The following is a 26,059-nucleotide window of genomic DNA, read 5'->3' on the forward strand; positions in this document are numbered from 1 at the left end:
AAGTTAAAATACTATGTAAAAGAAACAACGTCTTTTGACTTTTTTTAGGACTTTAAAACAAGATCTCGATGTAAAATATCATTAAGATTGATATAAACTTTAATAGGTAAATTATTTTCAAAGATTTTATTTAAAGAACTATGAACTATTTCCTAATAATGCCCTTTACATAGTTGCATCTATAGAAAGCTAGGGGAACGAGAGCGGAAAGGTGCAGCGTTAAAAGACTTTTCCATCAGAAATGATCGGTTTATCTACAAAAGTAAACCGAACACAAATAAATCAAAGAGCATTATGTAAATATTTACCCTGTCAAATAGAAGTTCAGTGTCAAAAGTTGGTGTTCAGATTTGATTTGTCAGTGTAAGGAAATATAGTATGCAGTCAGTGTACGGAGCACTACAGCTCTCTGTTCCTAAAAAGTTATCAGTACAACGTAAAGGAGTTTCTAAGGATATCCTCAAAACAACAGACCATAAGTCATGGAGCTGGGATGGGGGGAAGCTATGCTAGTTTTCTACATGGCTGGCAGCCACCAGCTTTTTACAGGCTGCCATATATGCGTTTGATTACATCAGCCTCTTCCTTGTCCAGGATGCCCTTCTCCACATACGCATCTGCTTGCTGATCAATGAAATCTCTCAGCTTTGAAAGATCATAATCTGAAAAATAAGAATTAATTTACACAATGAGTTATACCCATCATATTGCTCTGCTTAAGAAACAATGCCATTGCAAAGTCAGTCCTGCGAAGGCACTTATCTAACACAGAGTTCACCACAAGTACAGCTTGTGAAGCAGTAAAAAAGAGAACCACCCACACAGTCTTCTTCCATCTCTTGGCAGGTTTACTACTCAAGAGTAATAATCATCTCTTGCTTGTTTGCTGGTAAATGTTCAAGTATGAATATTTTCTGGTCCAGAGATTTGTTGTAGTCAGCATGCAAAAGCTGGTGTTAAAGCCTTATTATCTTCACCATTGTCATGGATCGAAATGAAAGTATTACAGTGACTGTTTCCAATAAAATTCTCACTTACTGCAGACATCTGCATCAAAAATGGACTTCTTAGAAAACTCAAAGTGACTTCCTGAAACTAGATGGCAACAACTTATTTACCTTGATAGAGAATATAGTATCCTGATTTGGAAAATATTGCAGAGTATTCTTTATGACAGAAATACTGCCAAAGTACTCTTTGAGTGTCTGCATGTCAGTCTGCAGCACAGGAAGGTCCTTTCTCCTTTTCTGATAGATGCTTGTGTCTATGCAGCATGATTCATCCTCTATATATTAAAAAATATTTTCCTACAGTAGAAAATATTGCTGTTTCCTGTGAGCAGAATGTAAAGCTTTATCTGTTAGGATCACGACTTACTAGTCTGGGAAGCATTGTCTTAGGGTTTTATGCCAAGTTAAGTGAATTAGTATCTTTCATAAAACCAGATTCATCCTGAATATTTGTATACCTTATGTTAGTAATGATTTTGTATTGTAGCCCAATGATTTCACCATATAGCAATAAATGGAAGGACTTTCAAACTGAATATTGTTAACAAAATGTTTTTTTTTACTTCTTATAGCTAAGTGGCCAAGAATTATTTAATGTCTCTCTACTTCTATTAGCAAATCTATGCTTGTGGTCTTTTTAAAAAAGACAGGGAAATTACAAGTGACTAATTCAGAAAACACTTATTCAAAGCTCCTTACTGCTTCAGGGATATCTTCTCCCTATCCAAGTTAGTAGGTATTTTGCCATTTGCTGTACTGAGGCCAGGATTTCACTTCCATTCTGTTATGGGCTTAAGAAAATTTAATTTGTGGCTTCATCCTATCTCAGTGACAGAGAATAAAATAGTGAATTAGTATTAAGGTTGTGAGATTTGATTCATGTTGATAGAATGAGAATCTCCAGTAGAAGACACCATTGAATCATGGAGTGGAAATAAATGGAATGACAAATACTAAATTAATATCCACATTATATTGGTTGATAGTGATAGGATGAGTGCAAATGATTTTAAACTAAGACAGGGTGACTTAGGTTTGGTGTTAGGAGGAAGTTTTTCACTCAGAGGGTGGTGATGCACTGGAACAGATTGCCCAGAGAAGCTGTGGATGCACAATCCCTGGAGGCATTCAAGGCAGGGCTGGATGTGGCTCTGGGCAGCCTGTGAAAGGGGGCTGACACTCAATGATCTTAAGATCTTTTACAACCCAGGCCATTCTATGATTACCCTCATTACAATTCTTAGGCTTTTTCTATAGTAGTATTTACAACTCTGTCATTATACAGGTATGTGAAGGCTGAATTTCTAAACAAATAGTGTGGGATTATAACTATACAAATTAGCCAGAATTTGGTATCTTAGTATTTTGTGGTAATTTAATTTGATTTTTTCTAGAAGTCTGTTAATTGCTAATGCTTAATTACTGGCTATTAATTTGTGCAAGTAATTAGATAACAACAGCTGCAGCATTGCACTGAGTTCTTCTCTATGGTACATGAAGTGAGGTCTTATCTGCATATTCAAATCAATTCATTTGCTGTGCATCCTGAAATTAATTGCAGAATTTATTTTTATTCCTGAATGGCAACTCTTAGTGTCATGAAACTAGAAACTAAGTATTCTGTGAAAAATCTAAAGGTGCTATTTGCATGTGTTAGTTAGATGAGTCACAGCTGTGCTCTTTGGAGACTATGGTATCACAACACACAGCAGCCCACACCCAGTGGTGGGAGAGATGTTATTTTTACACCTGAGTGGATCTGCTCTTAGGAGAGCACAGATTTTACAGATCAAGCCAGGTCTGTGAGATAGGAAGGACAGGCCCAGAGCATCCTCAAACAGTTGCCTGAAATAAAAACTAAACATCTTTAAGTATATACAGTGAGTAAAACAATCCATGCTTAAGAACAAGGAAGTCTACCTCTTTTAATACATGAACTTTGTAAATCATTTTCCTTCTAGCTCCTGGATGCTAGATGGAAGTAGGGAAGTGATTGGACACATAAATAACCTAATCTTGTACTGAAGGAACACAGCACTATGCATTCACTGTCAGATAAGCCTACTCTGACTGTACTTCCCTAATCATTGCAGGAGAAATGAGTTAGCATTTTACAAAAATAACAATTATAGAAAAGGTACAATAACTATGATGTATCAGAAGAGTAAGGACTGTTTTCTAACTTGCTCATAACTTACACTCACTTTAAGACCCACTTCCATTGCCGAAGGACAGTAAAGATCTTTTACTGTAGATGAAAATCCATTTATGTGGAAAGCTGTGCATTCAGCACTAACCCAGTGGATCCATTTTCTGGAAGTATTAACATCAGTACATCTAATGCATTTCTAAGCAGATAAAATGTTATTGATCTGCACAGCCACTTTCAAGCTGCAGCAGTGTGAGGGAAGGCTACTGATGAGGAGGGGTGAGGGGCTGCCCTGTCAGTATGTGTGATACAGAGAAATAATGTCATTGGGAGCTAATTATTATGATTTTTAAACAGAAATATGTATTAGAAGTGTCAGGAGAATGCTTCATCAAATAGTACAACTGTGGTTACCATTATGTGGGAATGGTTTTAAGATGGGGGGGAAGTAACTGTAGCCTTGAAAGAAAAGGCCTTTCCTATACAGAAGCTTTGTAATTGGAAGAGGAACATGCTGGGCTGTAGGCACTCCCTTGTCTCTGAAATTGATTTGTATACACTATGGCTCCAAGAGGGGGTGGCTAGATTACCCAGGGCTAATCTTATCTCAGATCCCCTTCTGCTTGGCTGGCACATGAAGGATTCTTCTCAGTAGGCTCCACTCATACCCGAGGGGTGGATCTGTTAGCTAGGAACCGTCACTTACAGAGTGGGTGACAACATGAGTCCCAGCAATAGCAGAAATAAGGGACAGGAGGCTGGTTTGACAAAAGATCTTGAAGGAAAACATGATATAGATAAAGGTCTGTGAAAAATAAGCTAGAGATTTTGCTGCTGCTGGTTTCCTCCCTCCAGCTCTCATACATCCCTGTCTCCAAGGAAGAGTCAAATGGTGGAGCAGCTGGTGAGCAGACCCTGTGCATCTGCTTCAGTCAGTGCTTCCCTTCTATACAGCTTTGCATGTGAGAGATAAAAGTCATTAGCTTAGATTTGGGCTGCAATCCAATGTATTACAGTGCTAGTGACATAGTTTTGTATGTTAATTCACCACTATAAATCAGAACTTGTTGCAATTTTTGATGGCATGCACGGTGCTAGCCAGATGCAATGAGCTTTTCTAGACATATCCAGGCATTTAAACAGATGCTTATCTCATGTATAAAATCATAATTAAAAGATATGTTGAACTAACAAATAAAATGCTTAATGAAATTGACACACTATTGGTGATGACAGGCAGACCTCTGTGTCTTTCTGGGTGGCATGTGAGTAACTTCCAGCTTTGACACTGTGCATTTGTGGGCAATGGCAGTTTGAGTCAATTTCCATGAGTTTGCCTTCTATCAGTAAATGAACATTGAAGACTAACTTTGTATGTATAATTTAGCTTGTAAGGTCACCTATTATCACTCTAATAGACATGCACAGTTTTGTATTACTGTTATTGAGCCTGCAACACAATATTAAGTTATGCAGTTTATATTATACGGTTTGCACTGTACGTGGTGCCCATCCTAATGTCAAAGCTTTTTATTGCATACCTTCTTTGTTACCTTGATTGTTGTGCTTTTTTAGCCATTCAATGTTTTTCTTGATTGCTTCCAAATATGCCTCAGCTTTTCCTAGAGGAAAGGATAAGAGAAATTAAGCACTTACATCAATGATTGATGCAGAGTGTTTAACTGAGTGAAGTTGGTTACAGCAAAGGCAGATTAAAACTATTCTTAGTTTCTGTTTAAAAGCTGAGTCCTGTCAGCCTTAGTCAGTGAGAATTCCCACAGATGGCCATGGGGCTTTATTGGGACATGATTAGTCAACTGCAAACTTAGAATCAGGTTTTTTTTAATCCCTGTGCATAACTTTTGGCAGCATCTTCAGGTACTGGGTATGAGAGTTGTAGGCAAGCTTTATCTTCTTGATCATAACTGTTCAGCAAAAGTGAAGCTGTTAAGACAGTAGGGGATGATTTAATAAGACTGAAAGCACTGACTGTCTGCTTGTGTACAAAGTGTCAGAAATCTTCATTCATCATTACTAACAGTGTATCACGGATATAAGATTGTAAATGTTTTGGAAAGACAAGCTGAAATACAGCTCTTACACTGCTGAGAGAAAGCGAGCACTAAAAGCATTAAAATAAGTCCTTTTTATAGATGAAAATTTAAAATATGGCTATTTTTGGACCAGAAAGTGCACATGATAAAATTAGTTTCAGGATTACCTAATAGAGCCCCTAAGGAAATATTCCAGCTAGTGGTTTTTGAATTCTTAACTTGGCTGGAGCTTTATTGATGTAATGCTCTAACATTTGTCAGGAAAAAAAAAACCCTAGAGTGATTAGCCTGTAGAAGGCTACTCCATTACAAAGTACATTACAGTATCAGACTGTAAAATGTGAGCTGAGCGTGCAGAGCTGGCTTTATAGTAAGCTATTCTATGAAAGAGCAAAGAATATTGTGTGAGACAAAGAACTAAATATTAATCTAATTTTGATGTCTAAAAATGCAGGACTTTTTTTGAAGGTAAAATAATCTGAACCAAACTGCATAGATAAATCTTCAGTAGACAAAGTAAACATGTTATTTATTACTTCCCATGGGTACTGAGACAATTTCTCTTTACTGTGAAATTGGACAGCCACCTTGAGATATTTTTCCTCTTCTACTCATGTAACCACTGTCATGAAAAATCTCTTCTACCATCTGTGACTGGCTAATAATTTGTAAGCTTACACTGGCCATGGGAGGGACCCATGTGACCAGTGGACAACAGTCTGTAGCCTTGAGAATTAATTTGTCACTGAATATCTTGCAGTGAAAACATGTGAATAGAGACCAGAGCAGTTCAAAGCAGGCCACAGCTGTTTGTTTTTCTACAAATAACTGTGTAGATCCTGATGCTGGGTACTTAGCAACAAGAACCCACTGGAAGGTCTCTGCACTAACATACATCCTTCACAAGTTCAGCATCAATTATCTGATAAATCTCTGTATATCCCTTCCAAAGGAAGCCCTCCAAGTCTGGTCAGTAAATTGCTAATGAAGGTTTTAGAGTACAGAACTAAGAGCTTACTCTGGAGGTGCATCTAAGGAACCCACTCTGTTGAAAGACAGCAACACACAGACATGTAAGACGAGATAGTTCATTCTAAGCTTATATACAATCCACTTCTAAGAATTATTTCTACTACAAGCTGAGAGAGACAAAAATGTATCTAAGTATTTCAGAGTTGTGTTGGATGCCACAAATATACCTAAACATGGTACATTTCTAATGGAGAAGTAATGCAAAAGACAGGAAAAGATTCTAATCACTTGAGACAGGTGTGGCAAAAACAATGGTTATTTTGTACCTCTGGGCTCTTCACTGTTTCCTGCTGCATTCTGTTCCTCATTTTTTGTAGAATCCTTTGAGATTTCATATTCCTTCTCCATTTTAGCTGCTTCTTCCTTCGTACTGTCTGCTTCTTCACTACTCTTGTCTAAGGAAATAACAAGATTAATTTTGTATCCCACATTCCAGAAGTATTTCTACATTATGTCAGTATGATCTCTAGGAAGTAAAATATTTTGACTGATGATTGAGGAATAAACACATTGGATCCTGTCTCAAATCAGTTTCTAAATGTCAAATCTACCCCAGACCTCAGGAATGTATCTGCTCTTATGAAAAGTGGCTGAATACAGGTGATTAAACTACAATAGTATGTAGTTCATAAGGCTTGTCGTTTTTGAGCAATGTTTGGTTTTCACTGAAGGAAAGGGAGTTCATGTGAATATACTTGAAGTGAACAATTAAGCAGAAATTACTATCTTCTTGTGCATTTAGACATCCACGCTATGGCTGCAGGCCCCTAAGAGACTGTATCTCTAACATTCTGTCTTCCAATGTAATTTACCTGTTTTTTAACTGAAAGGATTAAAAAATGTGCAATTAAATAGCAATTTCCAGAAGAGAAAATTATAGAATAAGTACCTGCTGGTTGCTTTGGTTTGCTTTTAGTGGAAGGATTCTCAAGTTTCTTCTTTGTCTGAACAGCTATCATGGTATCTAAGTTTTCTAGAAATGAAGGCAAAACAAAACCAAACTCCAGTTATTTTTCATTGTATATGATATAGAGACTATACTATGTTCCCTACAACACCAGTCTGAAGGATGAGTAGAACTGTGGAATAAATCTTCTTTCTTTTCTCTTGAGTTTTTCTCAGCTCTGCATTAAATCTTGATCAATATTTAGTGAGGAAAAAGATACTAAATCATGACAATATTAGTACAAAATATGGCCAGTAAGTATAAATACAATAAAACTATGGATATGGGTTCTAATCTTTTGAGTTGTCAGTCACAAATTATATATAACTATGTCAGCAATGTACTCTGGTGAATGCAATGAAAGGGTTTAATAATCAGTCTGTGAAATGTGTACTTTGTCCTGGTAGGACAAAATTCTCCTGTTCTTCCATACTGCTTCTCTGTATGGATTTTATACAGTTTCATTGGAAATGAAATCTGATAGAAGGTTTAAAATTATTTTTAGATTAAATAAGTACTTTGACTGAACTGCTTTTCAGAGCATTTAAATGAAAACCCAGTGGACAGTGGTAGCCATGTACACACCCAAAATTTAGCAAGTCTGAAATCAACTAAAATCTAGGTGCAAGTTTTAGGTCTGAACTCAAGTAAAAGCACTTTTTCATCAAAAGGTATTTTTGACATACAATAATCTCGTGCCTATGTTGGGGGAAAAAGTTTTTTTATACAATACTGAATATCCACAAATATGGATGATCTCAGAAGCTGTCATGTTTTCTCAGCCATTGTGTAGTTTTCTTTTTCTCTATTGGCTTTTTTCATAGATTTGATTAAACAGTTTGGAAATTTGAAAGATAGCAGATGGTGGAATACTTTTACAGTACTTTTTTTGAATTGTCAATATTCCTTTTACATAAACAGCTGAAGTATTCAGTATTAGATATTCTGCCACAGTTAGCTTAGGTAATACAGGGGCAGTACATATTTTAGAATGTCTTATGTACTGAACCAAGCTTTTATCCATTTGCTAGGAGCAAGTTTTTCTATCAGAGATGCTCAGTGCTGAAATGTAAGGAATAGCTTCTCAGCAAGCACAGTTCTCCTCATGGCAGCTCACCATAGACAATTCAGCCTGGCATCCAATGAGCGCAACATAATCCTGTCTGCCTGCATCATCTATGTTTTATTTACATAATGCTGAAATGTAAGTGGCTTTTGCTGGCAAGAGATTGCAGATTGCAAACAGCAAAAGATTTTGCTGGTTTTTGCAACCTGTCAATTCTACATCACACTGTATTTTTTGTGTGAGAAAACTGTTTTAATCTGGTACGTGTCATTTTAATGTGTTTTTTTCACTCTGTCCTATGCCCTAAGCAGGTCTGGGCTGGGTTACAAACTGTATCAGACACACTGATAAAGAGAAAAAATGAGCTAGCATTATAGTGGTACTGATGCCTCACTTATCTCTTGATCCAGAGCTTATGGGGAAGACTGAAAACATTCCTTTCAGCTGAGACTGAGATTCTATTTTCATCCTGAATTGGTACTCGTATTCTGGCAGGAATATAAGGATTTCTGTGTTGCAAGAAGCACAGCTTTTAGGATAAGATTACACAGCTAGGAATGCTGTGCTTCACTAAAAGCATCTTAATAAAAGGAGAGTATTAACCTGGTATTCATAATTTAAATATATTCACTTAAAAGCCCTTTCTAAATGCAAGTGAATATATTATTCTCCACTAATTCATGCACATGCAGAAATGTCACTATTTTATGGTTTATTCCAGCAAAATCTAGTGAATCAGGGAAAATCTAGTAAATTAGGCATAAAAGTTGATGTTAAAATACTGAGTATTCAAATGTGTTTAAAAGGGCACACATGTAAATTCACTGATTCCTGAATGCCTTTCAGGTTCTGTCCCCAAAGTGGTCACTAACTGTCTGAACTTTGTTACTAAAGCCAGACTGAATATGATAAAAAATAGTGTATTCTGAAGCCTTCATGGCAACAGTAAAGGTATGGACAAGATTGAGTGGCCTTTTAATAGGGGCTACGTTTTACAGAGGGAATATTGAAGCTGTCCTGCTAGCTGGATGACAACTCAACCTCAAGATCTCACAAGCAGCTGTATTTTGTGTAAGTGTTCTCTTCATAAGCCTGCTTGTGTTTATGGAGATCTACATATATAATTCAGACAATTTTGCCAGAGAATTCTAATTCTTCTTGAAGAGGATGTATTGCTATGTTTTTCCCCCTTCAGAATTAATGTCTCTAACAGCTGGTATAGCTCCAGAATGTTTGCACTTGTCACACAGGGCTAGGCCATGGCTGCACGATGTTTGCTCTGAGTTCCACTAATGGTGTGAGTCATCTTCTGAGCTGGGATGTGCCTGGCCAGCAGCTAAGCAACTGAATGTAGTATCTAGATCCTAACAAGAACTGATGACTTTTCCGGTTATCATCTCCTTAGCAACATAATTTTTACAGCATAAAAGTTCAGAAAGGTAATGACCTTTCTACAGTGCCAGCCACTTATTTGAGATGGCACTAATTAAAACAACAGAACAATAATGACGGAGCTAATGGAAGCAAACTACGTCAGTAAATGGGTCATGGCTGTGGCGGCTGGCTTTCCGGGGAGCAGATCATCTCATCAGTGGAACCAGGCAGCAGCAGTCAGATCTGGTTTCTGCCTCACCTCCCTTTCTGCCTGCTGCTTTGATCTCAAGTGACTCACTCCAGCATCCATTTTTCAGGAGGGCTCCTATTTTGGGGAGGCACTGTGAGACAGCTGAGGCCCAGATTCTGCAGGCAGCACATGCTGACAGGTCCCCTTGACTGCAATTGGAAATGCAAGTTCCCATCACACTGAAAACTCTGTACTGAAGTTTTTCAGGTGGGGGATCTGAGAATCTGGATCATATAAAAGCAGAATGCTTATCTTTACTCTGTGAGAATGTACTGTGGCAACACCCTTGAAATCTGTGGACAAAGATATTACATGAAAAAAGTATTATGAATTAAGTGACTTTTTTTTCCTCATTAGAGAGGTGGAAGTTGATGTACTAGTTTCTGAATATTACCATTTGTTGTTTTTTTTAATGGAGTTGGTAATGGAACTCAGACACATATTCCTCTCTACAGACAGATTCATGGTGTTTGCTGGACTGCTGGTAATTTTCTGGCAAAGACTTTTTTATCTGCATAATTTTTTTGTGCCCAGGAGGCAGTTTCACATTCTATCCTTGTCAAACTGACTGATGCTGAGATTTCATGTCATTAAACTTCTGCAGAAAGGCCTGCTAAAAGGCTGTATTTATTAAGGGACCAAAAAGGATGGCTGTGGAACCTGAGATCAATCTTGGTGATAGTTATGAGATGAGTTTACTTAATGAGTTCACACACTACAGCAGCTATGGATGGAAAGCTTTGTGCTGATGACTGCTTATGAGATGTGTATATTTCATGCATCAATTGTCTCTTCCAGTAGGTAATCTGAGAGAGTTTGCAAAGCCTTTTTTCTGTGCTGACAAATCTCAGGATATCAGTGTTTCCTTGTGGCTCTTCCATGTAAGAGCTGCATATCAGCTTAATTCTGTGGTCATATTCCCCTTTTACTGTATGTGAGTGTGGGTACTGTCAATATCCAGTGGATTTCCACTAACATAGCTAAAAGCAATGTGACCTTCAGTCATCTCCTGTCTTAATCCTTTTCATTGCTAATCAGAAAGGTGAGGAGTTGCTGTTCTGGATGAGGCCCACAGTTCATTTGATCAGTATGTTTTCTTCAGCTGTGACCAGCAGCAGATAATTCAAAGGTCATTTAGGCTGCATAATAAAAGCAAATCTAGGAGAAGAGCTCTGCTGTAACTCAAACTGGGTGAATCAAACAAGGGAAGAGCTCCAGATGCAGTTTTGGTTACTAGAGATGATGACAAGGTAGATGTAGGGAAAATGAAACCCTAGGAGGTGTCAGTGAGGTCTTCTGGGTAGAGCTGTGGAAATCCTAATGCTAGTGAACCAAGTACCAGTGTTGCTGCATTTTGAATGTAATGAACCATGCTTAAGAAAAAAAAATATTAAACTGAAGGAAGTCTATCAAAATGACAGCAAAGAACTTATTGATCAGAAAAGAGAAAAGCTTGCCTCAGTTGCCTTGACAAAATTAAAGTTGAGAGAAGATAAAATTGCTATATATATATATATATGCAAAGGGGTAAACACCTAATGTAAAGGGAAGTGAGATATTTAGTGTGGGTGATAGTGCTGATACAAATTCAATTATGAGCCAGACTAAATTGAATTAGAATGAGGTTTCAGAGCACTGGAGAAGTAAGATTCTCAAATGACCCCTTAACAGAGTTTGCACTAAATAGGAATAAATAACACAACCAATTTATAAATGGGTGCTCACTAGAAGATAGCCCAAACTCAGTTGTCCAGGATGTTCCTGTAGTTATGATGGTCTTTGTCAGTTGAAGTAATCCTTTTAAACTGTCTGTAAGTTATATAAAATGCTAGGGGAAAAAAACCTGCATGAATTGCTAAGAAGCACAGAAAGAGAAAAAAGTTCATATATCAAACCTTATTCATATATCAAACCTTATGAATTTGCCTTGCAAACCTCCTGTTCCTTTCTGACTTGATGTTTTAAGTGTCAAGATATGGCATTTTCTTTTTGAATCCTCCTGATTGGCTGATTTGACATGGTGTGCCCGAAGCTCAATGATGCCATGAGGAACATGTCAGATGACAAAGCCCAGGTAGCAGCATCACTTGTAAATTGGTTACAGGAAGATGGCTGGAGTGATTTGAAATAATATAGCAGCAGTATCTCTTGGTAATCAGATGAAAGGCAATTCAAACAATAAAAACACAATACAGATAGGGATGTTTTGAGATAAACAAAGCTCTGGCCAAGTCTTCTTAACTGTCCTCATTTAATTCCCTACTTTACAGAGTATTTCTCAGATTCATCTCTTCAGGATTCTAGAGGCATTTCCTTTACAGTGTTCCAGGTCTCTGAGAGCTGTGTGGTACAGTCCTTCCTTAAGCCTTCCCCATCTGAGATTGCCACAAGACCTGTGCACCCACTTCAAACACTTCGATGTCATACACGTTATAAGCATCATGGTTTGTGACTGCAGCAGCAAATAGATGTCTCCATTGCAGGAGTGGGCTGGATTTAATTCTGAGTTTGGTGACAACCTATTCACCTTAAACCCACATCATCATCTCAGATCATAACTTAAGATCTCAGTGCTCAGCTGTCATCAGAGAGATGGTAATGCAGAAAGTATTTTTTAAATGTAGATATTAAATACAGTAAGAAAGAAATGAAAGCTTCACCCTTCTTTAGAAACTGGGCAATATACCTATTTATCAACAGACATCACCAGGAAACTGATTTCTACCAAAGCAGGGAAAAAACAGAGGAGGAAGTAAAGGGAAATTGAAGAAGCAGGAAAATATTTGCAGGAACTAGTTGCAAATTTGAAGGGTGGGTGGTGATTAAGAAATCAACTGTAATATATTCCTTTTGGTTTACAGGCCTGTACACTTGATTTGATAGTCATGCAACATGGTGGGAGAAAAAAATCAGTAATATTAAAACTACTAGTAATCTCCCTCAGAAAGGCAGCTGAGAATTTAGATTTATGGATAGGAAATACTATGCTATCATATGTTGTCCCTCCTAAATAATGACAATAATAACTTACTGTAATGAGTACTGATTCAACTTTTTAATAATTCTGATGCTAGCAGAATTTGCACATCATAGATGTTCATTTTTTCCTATGCAGTCTGAATGAGGAAAAATAGGAGATGACAAAAAAAAAACAATGGGAGCCAGAAAATCGTTCACTGTTTTGTGCAAATGCAGCAGTAGTGAGGATAGATATGGATGAGGCATGGGATGAAGCGATGGAAAGGAAGAAGTATGATTATGCATGGGTAGTTCCCTGTATGAAATACTGTCAGTGCACTTCATCTTCCAGGTCAAAATGAAGGGAAGAACAGAAATTCCACCTGACACTGTCCATATATTGTGCACAGCCCCTGGCACTGGACTACCCACAACTTCTCTCAGCCCTTTCAAAATCACACACTTGATATTAGGAAGCATTTGCTTTTGGAGATTGAGTAGGGGAGAGATGATGCCACAGATCTGCTCTTTGCCTCTTACCCTTGGCTCAATGCCTGATCTTGCCCAACTAAACAAATATCAGGATCAGACCTCTGGCCTGGAGTGTCTGTGCTGATGACAACTTCAGGGGTTAGTCACAGTACTGAAATGAATATCCCTGTCTCCCAGGAAAAGGACAGAATGTGTCTGCTGTGCACTGCTCTGTGCTGGGGAAAATGAAGAGCTTTGCCTTACTCAGAGGTGGAGCTGTGAAGGGTACCAGGCACAAATGTGAGACAGAACAGCTATTCCATGTGCCTCAGCACAGACGGACTGTGCCTCTTTGACTTCCCTTAGAATTTTGTCATGCAGCCTCAGCCTGGCTCAAAAGGAGTATGACTGTGAAACAGTATCCCAACGGTGTCTTTAGAGAAGGACTGAACTAATGGGTGCATGTGTACCCAGGCAACAGCTCACCAGTGAACCTTCTCCCTGGCTCTAGTGTGTCCTGCAGTTGGTGCTCTTCTTTGAAATTGCCCACAGAAAACAAATGACAAAAGGGTAGAAGAGGTAAACAGAGACATCTGTCCATGTCCATTTCTAACTAACACAATCTCCTACACAGCGGCAGGGGAGAGAGTGGCTCCTGATAGTGAGTCAGAGCCCAGGGGAGGCGAAGAAGAGGTGGCTTTGGTCTAGAGGAGGAGGCGGCTGTGACTCAAACACTGCATGCTGTTGAGCTGCAGCAATCTTTCCATTTCCCTCATAGTTAAAGGGGATTTTGCTCCTAAACCAGTTTGCTGTGGTCCATGTGGTGTACACTGTGGCTATACAATGCTAAACTCTCTGTAAGGAGGTGAAGAGTGGGATCCTGCTTAGAGACAGCAAATCTCCCAAATGCTCAAACTTGATTTTTTTCCCCACAATATTTTTCAGTTGTAGATGATAAAGAAGCTCTGGTTTAGAAACTGGAAAAAAAAAAAAACCCAACCCAAAATGGCCAACCTAAATAATATGTGATAAAATATTCATTATATACAGCATCAAGGTGAAGCCCCTACATATCTGTGAGATAAAGAAGTCCTCAGGGCAATAGTTAGTGCTTCATGCACTAGTAAATAAATGAGTGCTCCACACAAAAATAAAACGTGCATATAGCTGATTTACATTTCTGGAGCAACAGTTCATTGGGTAATGCAACTTTTATTTGGAGTGGAGCGGCTATGGATAAATTAGCAGCAAACCTACTCTTATAAGCAGTGTACAGTAGCACAGTATAATCACTGCACTGTGTAAAAAGAATTCATACATATCCACTGGTGCATGTTAAGAATCTGTCGTGTCTGAAAACTTTATTTTTGTTTTGGTTCACTATGGTTTAATATTTCCTAGAATACTTCTAAAATTCACTCACTATTTTGATCTTACTAGTGGGAGATGATTTACAAATGTATCTGAACAAACTGGCAGAAACCATTTGTTTCTGTGTCAAAGCTGACAACAATATCATTAAAATTAGTGTATTATAAAACTAGTTTGCTTTTTCTATCTAGTATAAATGGAGCTTTTACTAGGAGAGTAGTGGACTGATACACTTTCATTTTTTTAAATTAGCCAAAAGACAGCATGGCATCAACTCTCAGCACACAGAAAGTTCCTCTTCTCTGTGCAGCATAGGCGGAGCATTTCCTTACCACTTATCTGGCCTGTGATAATTCTGGTAGGAAAACTCTGAGTGAAGCTCCACCATGACACTACTCATCAGGCAGAGTACAAAAGCAAAGTGTTTTTACTCACAAACTAATATTCAAACAGTTTAAGTAGGTTTACAGTGCATTTCTTACTCTGCTCTACTGAAATCAAAGTGAGTTTTCCTATTGGCTTGAACAGCATTCCCTTTTCCCTCAAAGCATTCAGTACCATAACGGATACAGACCTTCTCAGTTCAGCATCACCCATTTATACAAAAGTAACAGCATGAACACCATAAAAAGTGAAATAATTTACACTGTCTCAGTCACAACCTCTCTGAAAGCTTCTTGCTGCTTTCAACTGGTCATTATGTGGAGAGACTGCAGCTCTTTCACTCCATGCAGTCACTGCGCCCTTACCAACAGCAGTCATTGTTTCAGTAACTGATATCCTCTCCACCTGTGCAGCAATGATACCCTCCCTGTTCATCCAGAAGGTTGGGGCAAGCTGAAGGATTCAGCTGCTCGGGCAGGATTTTATAGATGCTGAGAAACAGCCCAAATGTGGATAAATTGATCAACTGATACTACCACTGTATCTAATGGACAAGGTGTAGCTGTCATCCCAGGTCTTATGACCTTTGTACCAACAGTGTGTGCCCGTTCTTTTAATCGCAAACAAAACAACTGTGAAGCAGATTTCAATCTTCTGAGGGCAAGATAGGCTTACTAGGAAGGCTTATGAAACCCTTTGAATAATCTAAAAATGTATCACAGGACTTTCATTCCACAGGCTTTGCTCCCAGTATATCAAAATTCATCACCCAAAGTTAAGGAATAGAAGATAGCAGCATTATGCCATCAGCAGGGCAGTTATCAAATGTGATGCCATTTGGCTGAATGTACAGTTTGTCTGTTTGAAGCAGCCTCTCTTTAATGCTTCCAGAGCTATACTTTCTGAATACGTGCTGCAAAAGACAAGTAGTACTTTTTCTCACATCATATGTATTAATACACTGGTGTCTGCTTTCTGGGTTTTGTGTTACAGGCTATATTTAGCTTATGGAAAGGTTTTAAATATGTATTTCATGATACCGAATGTGTGTATTGAAACACCAACTTCCTTTCCCTTGCATTTGTATAAATGCTTGCATGTTTTCCTTGCACCACACTGCAGCTAAATCCTTTGTAACTTAAAGCTAAACCTAATAACATCATTCACTGCAGCAGCAGCAAGATATTTCCCCTAGAGTAGGATACAATGATGATGACATAATGCTGTGGTTCCCAAATCCCAAGCCAGCTGTTACTGGTATACGCATTCAGATTCACTGTTCTCATGTAAGAGGCACAAAAGCCTATGACTTGATTCAGTAAATGATTTATTATTTTGAATATATAATTCCAGGACATAGCTTATGCATGGCTTCACCCTTAGAGTGAGGGAAAGTAATTTAGGCAGTTTCCTACTGCGATATAGTAAAGAAGGAGTATACTTCATTTTTCCCAGAAACAGTAGTTATTTTCTGCCAAGTAGCATAGGATCTGCTAATTAACTCTGGACCAAAGGAGCAATTAAAAGCTGCCAATTTTTTGTAATTATTTATTCTCCCTGTCAGATATTCATAGTAATTCCTTCATCTGCTACAGATGAACATAGCAGTGCATCAGTCCCAAAAACTAGATTGCACTGAGCAACACAATACATATACAAGTACTACTAGGTGTATTATGTTGTAAATTTTAGATGAATAAGGGTAATAAAACTGCTTGCTTATGGATGCTGCAAGAGCTGATCCCCTGTGCTTTCTTTTCATAAATATTTGAGAATATTAACTCAGTGAATGAAGGTCAGTTTCAAAGTCATTTCTCAACAGCAAATCTAAAAAAAGAGAATACCTCAAAAGCAACTTGAGTCCTACAAGAAAGCTTTTTCTACTACAGTAAGTTCTCTAATGGAGTGCAAAATCCACCTCCCTTTAAATCACTAATTTACAAGCTAGTATCTGGCTACATCAGTTGATAGTCTTGCTTTGAATCCAAACTAAATCAGACCTCTCAAATTCTTAAACTAATCCCCACCTTCTGTATTAAGACGAAGAAGATGAGGAAGATGACAATTATCACTGTTGTTAGCATAAGAACATAGCATTAATAATGCTGTTAAAAAAAGTATGTAGTCTCACCCAGATAGGAAACTCCTTCTTCTGGTGTGATTGTTCCATATTTAACCATCATCTTCACAAAATCAATCAAGGTTTTCATGATTGTTATTAAGGTCTCTTTCTCTTTTGTCTCTGTCTCTGCATGATGGGATAAAGCAGAAGTAGTCAGACTTTAGCCAACTTAGAAAAACTCAGTTCTGCAAGCTCTGCATTAAGTCTGATGCATAAAAACTGACCTAGTCTCTAAAAAGGAAGGTTGTGGTGGATTACCAAACAGAAATCCTGCATATGTTCCTCTTTAAACTGCTCTTGCAAAATACACCTGAATATAGAATCATAGAATCATCTAAAGGTTTTGAGTTGGAAGGGGCACTTAGAGGTCATCTAATCCAACTTCCCTGCAATGAACAGGGACACCTACAGTAGATCAAGTGCTTGGGGCCCAATCCAGCCTGACCTTGAGTGTCATCAAGGATGGGGCACCCAACACCTCTCTGGGCAACCCGTGCCAGTGTCTCACCACCTTTATTGTAATAAACATTTCTTATACCTAGTCTAAATCTCCTCTCTTTCAGTTTGGAGTTTTTTTTTTTTTTTTAATCTTGAAGTTCTATGTTACAGAAATAAAATGATACTAATTCCATTTTATGGATGGATTAAATGATTTGACAGAGTTCAAAAAGTGGGTCGGGGGCAGATAAAGGCACAAGAACTACTTAGAAAACTGGTCTGGCTCTGTATCACAAATGATTCAGGGACTACTTTGGTTCACTAGCAAACATCTCAAATGACAGTGCACGAGACCATGACTAAGGTAAAGGGAAAACAGATGATATTACATGGCTGGAAAGATTGTGACCTCAAAATAGGACATGACCATTTTCATGATAAAAATTGATGTTTCTTGAAAATGCTATCTCTGATTATCCTAATGATTGCGAATTCCTAGCTTTCCTTTTCTACTGCATCTATCTGCTGAGCAATATTACTGCCATTTCTGCATTAGCAGCATGATATTCTCCCAGTCACACTGTTACACGAGCATCTTCTGCATCTCAGGTTGTCACTGAAGGATCCAGCAGAGCCAGGTGCTCAATTAGACAGGGATGGTCAGAAATAAACTCCCAGCCTTGGCAGAGGACCAACCCCTTTGGAGAGCTACTGAACAGGTTTTTGTATTGCTCTCTGCAATATAACACACATCTGCAGGATGCAATTGAATCTCCTCTCCAGCTTGCTAAAAGTTGGCAGGTGGACAGGATAAAGCAGGAGTCTAGGCAGAGATGTGCAGTCAGTGGAAGCCAATTCTGTTTGCTTGATCACCTCTTAACCCCAACATGCCTTTTTGCATTGTGAATAGAGAAAGGGGAAGGAATAGTATGCAAAACTACTAAAGGAAAATGAAAAGAACAAGAATAATATGAGGTTTCTAGACTGGATTTCAGCAAAACACGCCTTTGGGTTTTTCATTCTACTTCTCCACTCAAGTGTTTATAGGGACAGGCTGAGAAAAGATTAAGGCTCCTGCAGGACAAGGAATCAACAGAATAAATTGCTGCTGATGGCGCTGAAGGTATGCTGGCTGCAGAGAGTAAGAGTTGACGTGTGGTGGAGCATGCTGACAAAGGGCTGTGGCAGGGTGCCACAATCTTGCCTGCACTAATTGGATGGCAATAATGCCTAGCACCGGAATAGGAAGAGACATGCAGAGCTTTCATTGCAATAAACAGCAAACCTGTGGTTTGTGAAAAGGCTGGGAAACTCAGACTCATTTACTGGTAGAATGACTGTGAGAATTTTACTCTGACTTCCTTGTATTTCTGTTGGCTTAGAAGACAAGGACCTTATGGGAAAGATCTCTGAAGAAAACAATTTTCAAGTTTTTCATCACAACCTTACAAGAATCTTTAGTCTGGAGAAGAGGAGGCTCAGAGGAGACCTTATTGCACTCTACCACTTCCTGAAGGGGGGTTGTGGTGAGGAGGGGGTGGGCCTCTTCTCCCTGATAAATAATGACAGGACGAGAGGGAATGGCCACAAGTTGCGCCGGGGAAGATTTAGATTAGATTTGAGGAAACATTTTTTCTCTGAAAGAGTGGTCAGGCACTGGAACGGCCTGCCTAGGGAGGTGGTTGAGGCACCATCCCTAGCGCTGTTCAAGAAGCGTTTAGATGAGGTGCTAAGGGATTTGATTTAGTAGTTCAGTGGGTAGGGATGGTGTTAGGAGGATGGTTGGACTAGATGATCTTGTAGGTCCTTTCCAACCTAATGTATCTATGAATCTAAGAATTAAAAGAGTTTAGGATTCCTGAATCATATGTCACACAGGTATCTCATTATGCAGTCTGGAGTACCACTGCTCCCAGCATTTAGCCATACACACAAAATGAGTTTCTGTTTTGCATCTTAGAGAACAATTTTTAAATAACATGGTCTCTAGCAACTAGGGGAGCCATGGGTTATTCAGGGAGAGAAGTGCAGGAGAAAACAGAGAATCTGTTTCCTAGTTTTTCCCTAAATATGACTGTAAACACATGATAAACTCACCTGAGTTAAGACTTTTTAATAGTGCGTAAAAGTTTGGAAAGTACTGAAGGTCTTCAAAATCATCTTCAGAAGGCAGCTCATTTCTTCTTTCCAAGATATTAGATGATGACCATGTGTTATCAAGTGTATCATCAATTTCTCCATTGATGAAACTATCCTGATCAGATTTGCTTGATTTCTACACAACAGACATAAAAATAAATAAATCTGTAAGCACGTTGCTATTAGTCATAGAGTTAATAGAGCAGTAAATAGCATCATAATCTTATACTGATGTTTTCCTATATATCAGGTAAAAATGAGACTTTTTTTCTCAAACTTGTTTCAATTTGGGATCTAGCTTAAAATTCATTGTAATTCACTATTTGTTTTTAGGTCTCATGGTATTTCTTTCTGAACATTAAACTATTCATTGGCTAAAGCAAAGCAGTCTGTTGCACTATTCGTATTGTTTGGTAAGCAAGTCAAAATTATTAGCAAAGTAATTACCATTTTTTCCTGTTGCTTTTCCTTTGAATCACTGTCTGCTATGCTTGGAGGGTAATCAAAATCTTCAGACTCCTTCTCACGATCCTTTGCTTCATTTGCAATTAGCTGTTGTAAAGCCTCTGCCACTTCATCTTCCAGAGTATAAGCCTGACTCTCTGTGATCTGTTAAAATATTTGTGCAGAGCACTTGTAGAACATTGTGGTTCTCTTAGAATTAAGGTCAGTATGAAACCTGAGCTTTTAAAACATGTTGCTTCTAATCTGTTTGCTTCAAAGCTAAGCACAGCTAAGTTAGGTGTAACAGCTTCTCTGTTGTGTGTATATATACACACACACACACACAAATATATAGAGAGAGACATAGACACATGCCTATATATAAATATATATATATGTATACAAATATACATAAAATATATGCATATACATACAAACTTCTACCTACACATAGAGCCTCCAAGAGGAAAATGTAACCCTATAGGACATAGAGCAATGGAGTCCAGCTTGAAGAACTGCCTGTTTTGTTTACCAAAGTATATACATACCTAGTTCTTCAACTCAGTATGTATCTTTGAATAACAACAACAGAATATGGTAATACAGAAAGGGAAAATGCAAATAGCTTTCTAGGTCATCTTCAAAATGTTCTTTCTATGCTTTGTAACAGTTGTCACTTGAAAAACAACACTTTAATGTAGTTGTCCCTACACACCTTCCTTTATAATCAATAATCAGTAATAGCTGACTGTGCATTTTCTTGTGCAGAAAATGTAAGATCAGTAGATTAAAATATTTCATATTGCAGCAGCTAAAACCATTGAGACATCCAGAAATTAAAGTCAAACTTAGTCTTGGTGCAAATCAGCAACGATGAGAAATGTATCCTCAGATAATCAGCACCATCACATTTCCACTGATTGAAATAATTAGTAGGAGGGTAGGAATGAGCTCAGACTTTTCTCCATAAACATGCAAAAGTAATTGATAATAGAATAATGAGAAGAGATATTACAAGGAAAAAATGAGAGCAGACATGGGAGGAGTGGAAGTGGCATTTTCTCTGCATCATAAACATTCTGCAGTTGGCATGTTTTGCTGCAAAGCCATCCCAAGAGCAGTGCTGTTGTAGACCTAAACTAATGTGCCCAAGTAGTCGAAAGGCTTGCCTACAGTCTGAATCTCATTAATTTTCTCTCAAGTCAGCATTATTCATTGGACACAATGTTCCTGCAAATTGTTTTTTAAAAGAGCTCTAAAGCAACCCACAAGACAGCTACATGAAGTATGAATATGATACTTACTAGCCCCAGATTCAGAAGTTTTGAAACAATCTTGTCAAACACTCCTCGATCATTTTCCTCATAAATCCTTGTAGCAATTTTTTGAACAATGTCTTCAGCAGTCAAGGGCGTGCCATCTAATTGATGAAGGCCATCTGGATCATCTAAAAGGATTATAGTTTAACTGTGTGATAACTGTCCTAACTCATTTGGATTAGATTTCTTGCAAAAATCATTTGCCTGTATGGGTTTTTGTTTTTTTTATTTTTTATTTTTTCCTCTTCAGAACAAAGCCATGCTCGTTTAAACACAATAGGAATGCCCTTTGCTAGGACTGCAAGGCATTACATCAGTGCCAAAGAAACGCTCAGATCCATTTCCTACAGCTGAAAAATATATTTAAGACTGGCTCTTTTGAAAAAAGCACAGAAAAAGGACAGGAACAAACTGTAAAAAAAACTTGTAAGAATGAAAGAATACTGTTCACCCATAGATGTCATATCAAAATTTCACAATAAGCAGCATATTAGAGTCTTATTTGGATTTCAGCAAATTAAGCTTTAATTATTTAATCATTACTTATGGGAAATAATGTCATCATGACCACTGAGAAAGTGAATGGGATGAGTAAGCTTTGATCTGTGATCAGCACACCTTGTCATAATTAAAAATACCTCCAACTAAATGCTTCTCCCAACTCTCAAAGGACTCAAACTACAAGTCAATTAGCTACTCCTATACTAAAGTTTCATATTCTTCAGTCTTCAGTAACTTCTTTTAGTTATATGACGAGGAGAATCATTCAACAGACTTAACATTTATTACAATTGTATGCAATTTAGCTCTACATAAAAGTGCTTCTTCCTTTCAAAGCAGAATAATTATATTTTCATTTGAAAATATGTCCTCTTTTTCCCATCAGATCTAAAGCTCTAAAAATTAGTTGGATTTTCTTCCACAGATTAAGATTGTAATAATCATCAGTAGCAGTTATTTGCATTGTGTTTCAAAACTGAATTGCAATGTGAATAGCTTTTACAACTGGATTTCACTGTGGCAATGAATAGAGCTCACGGTTAGTGATGAATGCAACATCTGTGACTGTAATTGGTTTGGAAGAGAAGTCTAACCTAAAAGTTACTGAAAGATTTTTATAGAATACCTTGGAATTTATAATCCAGCCCACTTTTAGTAGAGTCATAGTCATCCACGAGCCTGCGGTTCTTGGTGGAGTCTGCATCATCAATGGCCAATTGCTGTTCATACAAAGAGCTTCTAATTGACTCCCTCTCTTTTTCATTCCTCTCTCTTTCTGCTACTGACTTTAGCAGGTTCAAGTCATCAACAAAGGAATAATTCCTGAACTCTGGCTTATTGTCTGGAAAATACATACAACATGGAATCTTATACCTCTTAGAATACTGTTATGAAAAATAACAAAAGATGGAGAGATGTTTTACCTGTGGGAACTATCTTCCTATTTTTATCTGCCTCAGCTTCAGCAATCTGGTATACAAAACAAATAAACAAACAAACAAAAAAATTAAAAAACAGAGGCAGAAGTAAATAGACTAAAATGTGTGATATCTTACTTTATCAATAGCAGCCAAAGCCATAATTCCTGATCTTCATTCTTAGTACAAATTTGGCTTAATGCATTGTACATGCTTAAGCTCTTGGCATTTCTTGTCAGTACCAACACACCCTCTGACTAGAATCAGATAAAGCAGGAGACTGTATAGATTTTCAGCTTTAGGGAAAATACTAGTTGTGTTTTCCATCCGTAACTCATGCTCTAAGAGTACTCTCCTAGAATTTGAACACAAAGGAGTTCCACACATGTGAACTGTCGGAGCTGATGACCTGCTCTGGGGAGGCTGGAAAACCATATATATATATATATATATATATATATATTTATACATATTTAACCATATATATATGTATAAAATTTCTTAAAAAATATTGAAACGCTATCTCGTGCATAAAATACAGCAGTATTTACTGATGATTCCACTTGTGTGTCATTTGCTAAGCCATCAGGATATTCATGCATCTTTCATCTGAGTGCTGAAAAGGTTATGAGAATACAAACAACAGAAAATACATAGAATATTTTTTATATTACATACCTGTTCCTCCAAAGGTCTTTCTACACTTAATTGCCTGTTGTGTATAGCTTTATCTAGAACAAATAAGTGTATTCAGTTACATGATGCACACAACTCCAGGGCAGAAGCACATCTTTTCTTAATTTCTACTTTTCTCACATAAAACCTGGTGTCTTGAATACGACGCTAACTGTAAGTTTTCATAAAAATGTCTCTGAGAGCAAGAATGAAAGAAGTCAAACATTTAAACAAAGCATGACTGGGGCAAAAGGAGAGGTTCTGCAGATGAGGTAACAGAAACACAGTAACCCCTTTCTGATGAGAAAACTCAAGGAAATTAGGGGAGGAATGCAGTAAGAGATAGACTGAAATAGCAGTAATCGGATCGGCACAAGCAGGAGATTAGAAATCTGACAATCCAGAGTGCCGGGAGAGAAGGGGAGCGGGAGCTGGGCACCGCCGCGAGCAGACCGCAAGAACTCCGCGCCTCTCCGGGTGCCACCACCTCTCTCCACTTCGCTATCACGCTGCAACTCCAGCGACTCACTGTTTTGCGCCGTGAATAATATTCCTTTGGATCTAGCCGCTTTTAGCCAAGCGAGGGGAAAGTTTTGGCTTTCCTCCATCGATCCCCAGCAAAACTTTCCCCATCTCGGAGAAAACGGCTTCGCGAAGGGACTTACCTCTGCCCGCGGGCTTCGGGAAGCCGTGCGCCCGGCTTGTCAGCAGCGACAGCACCTGCAGCACGACCGTCAGCTTGAGGAGCATCCTGCAGCCGCCCAGCCCCGGGGCCAGCCCGGTTGGGGCCGGGATCCCGCCCGTCTCTCGCACCGCACCGCACCGCCCCGGCCCGGCCGCCGCTCAGCGCCGCGGAGCCGCCTCCCGCCGGGCGCTGTCCAGCGTCGCGGTGCTGAAATCCTCGGGAGCCGCTCCGGCAGAGCTCGGCCCCGCTCGCTCCCGCGCCCGCGGAAATGGTGGAGGCCGCCCCGCAGCCCGCACGGCCGGGGGAGGAGACGGGGGAGGGCTGTGCCGGCGGAGCATGCGCGGCCCGCAACGCGCCCGAGGGGCGGCAGCCGCAGTCACGGGCAGCCCCTGCCCGCTGTCGGCGCGGGGATCGCGGCTTCCGAGCGGGGCAGCGTGCCGAGCACCGGGGTGCACGAGCCTGAGTACGGGGTGCCCCGCCCTGCCCGGCCCTGCCCGCCTTTTGAACAGTTGAAGGCCTGGGGACAGGCCACGGGCAAACCTGATCAGCTCGGATCATGCGGAGCCTTCGATGTGGTCGAACGGGAAAGGCTGAGCTGCGAACCGCGAAAGAGAAACCTGGTCCTGCGCTGAAGGCCGAGGAATCACGTACATACCGACCCTTTCCGAGGGTTCAGTGTAAAGGTACAGCTATCGATGACTCTTTGCTGCAAAGAGCACATCCGAAGTTTAACTGCAGCTCATCTGCTTCTATCAGATTTAGAACTGAGAAAGCACAGAGGGCAACAAGCATGTAGGCTAATTCTGAACATTTCATAATTGAAAATGTAGCCCTCAGAAGCACAGAGGAGCAGCAAATCCCCAGAGACCTGGGGAAGACATTTTCCCATTTTACAGAAGAACAAAGGACCGCAGCAGCGCTCTTCAGAACGGCAGAATCTGCTTGCAGTGTTGAATACAAACAGTGGCAGTCTTTCTTTTAAAAAGACCTTATCACTTTGTAGTCACAAATGCAGACATGCAGGGATCAGCTGAAAACGTTTTAATGGAGGAATCTCAGAGTACCACAGTACTTAGTGCAGAGACTGCTAAAAATAGCTAGAATTGGCTATGTGAAGACATGAAGAGGATCAGTGCATATAGAACTGGAAGCCAAGACTACAGCTTACCCATTCAGACTCTTGTTGATGTATAACATTATCATAGTATAAGCTGGGAAAAACAAAAATTAGGAGAATGACTATTAGTTGTACCTTTCCATATCATTTATATTAAATACTGGCGAGATTTGATGCTCTAGGTTACAGAAAGAAAATAGCTTTCAGTTATAACCCACAGTCCTCAACTGTAGCACGGCTCCTGTCCGTGGAGCTGTACCAGAGTTAGAAATTATAGGATAGCTTAGATAAAAACATTTTAAGGATGGTTGTATGTAAAAATAAAAAAAGCCTTATTTACACATTGCCTGACAACCTATAGAGAAAATTATTAAGTTAAACAGATTTTTTCCATCTCATTAGAAGCACAGAAAACAAGTAGATTACAAAAGAAGGTGGTGTCTTCTTCCTCTGCCATCTTCAGCATATATATATATATACACACCAGCAGAAATCCTGGGAGTGTAGAATATAGCTGACATAGAAAAATGAAAACATAATTTCGTACTTTAATGTGGTTTGACATAATAACTCAGTTTTTATATTAATTCAATAGTTCATTGCCTATCTGATGTTCACAAGAGTTAAAAAAAAGCAT

The 26,059-nt window shown here is 38.9% G+C and overlaps 1 protein-coding gene across 2 annotated transcripts; it reads right to left on the bottom strand.

Annotated features, from left to right (window-relative positions):
- Nucleotides 1-80: 80 nt before the first annotated feature.
- On the bottom strand, nt 81-24,429 carry SCG3 (secretogranin III). Of its 2 annotated transcripts, none has more exons than XM_065733870.1 (12): nt 24,286-24,429; nt 23,624-23,676; nt 22,952-22,997; nt 22,654-22,869; nt 21,513-21,655; nt 20,212-20,373; nt 19,723-19,900; nt 17,197-17,313; nt 7,135-7,218; nt 6,512-6,640; nt 4,713-4,781; nt 81-662 (listed from the first exon to the last, which is right to left on the bottom strand). In XM_065733870.1, exons 1-12 carry the CDS (start codon nt 24,368-24,370, stop codon nt 544-546), a joined length of 1,401 nt encoding a protein of 466 aa, XP_065589942.1. In that variant the 5' UTR covers nt 24,371-24,429; the 3' UTR covers nt 81-543. The 2 variants fall into 2 exon arrangements, with proteins under 2 accessions (XP_065589942.1, XP_065589941.1); XM_065733869.1 differs by having other exon boundaries at nt 4,701-4,781.
- Between the last annotated feature and the right edge of the window lie 1,630 nt (nt 24,430-26,059).

This window comes from Cyrtonyx montezumae, unplaced genomic scaffold, assembly GCF_038088225.1.
Source record: "Cyrtonyx montezumae isolate F1298 unplaced genomic scaffold, pur_monq_1.0 scaffold_17, whole genome shotgun sequence".
NCBI classification, from domain to species: Eukaryota; Metazoa; Chordata; class Aves; order Galliformes; family Odontophoridae; genus Cyrtonyx; species Cyrtonyx montezumae.

What these genes read in the sequence shown, in the direction of transcription:
- SCG3 (XM_065733869.1), bottom strand. Translation starts at nt 24,370, where the DNA reads ATGCTCCTCAAGCTGACGGTCGTGCTGCAGGTGCTGTCGCTGCTGACA. An exon ending in GCTGGATTATAAATTCCAAG is followed by an intron (nt 21,656 to 22,653) that starts GTATTCTATAAA and finishes TAATCCTTTTAG; the next exon opens with ATGATCCAGATGGCCTTCAT. An exon ending in CAAACCAAAGCAACCAGCAG is followed by an intron (nt 6,641 to 7,134) that starts GTACTTATTCTA and finishes TTATTTCCTTAG; the next exon opens with ACAAGAGTAGTGAAGAAGCA.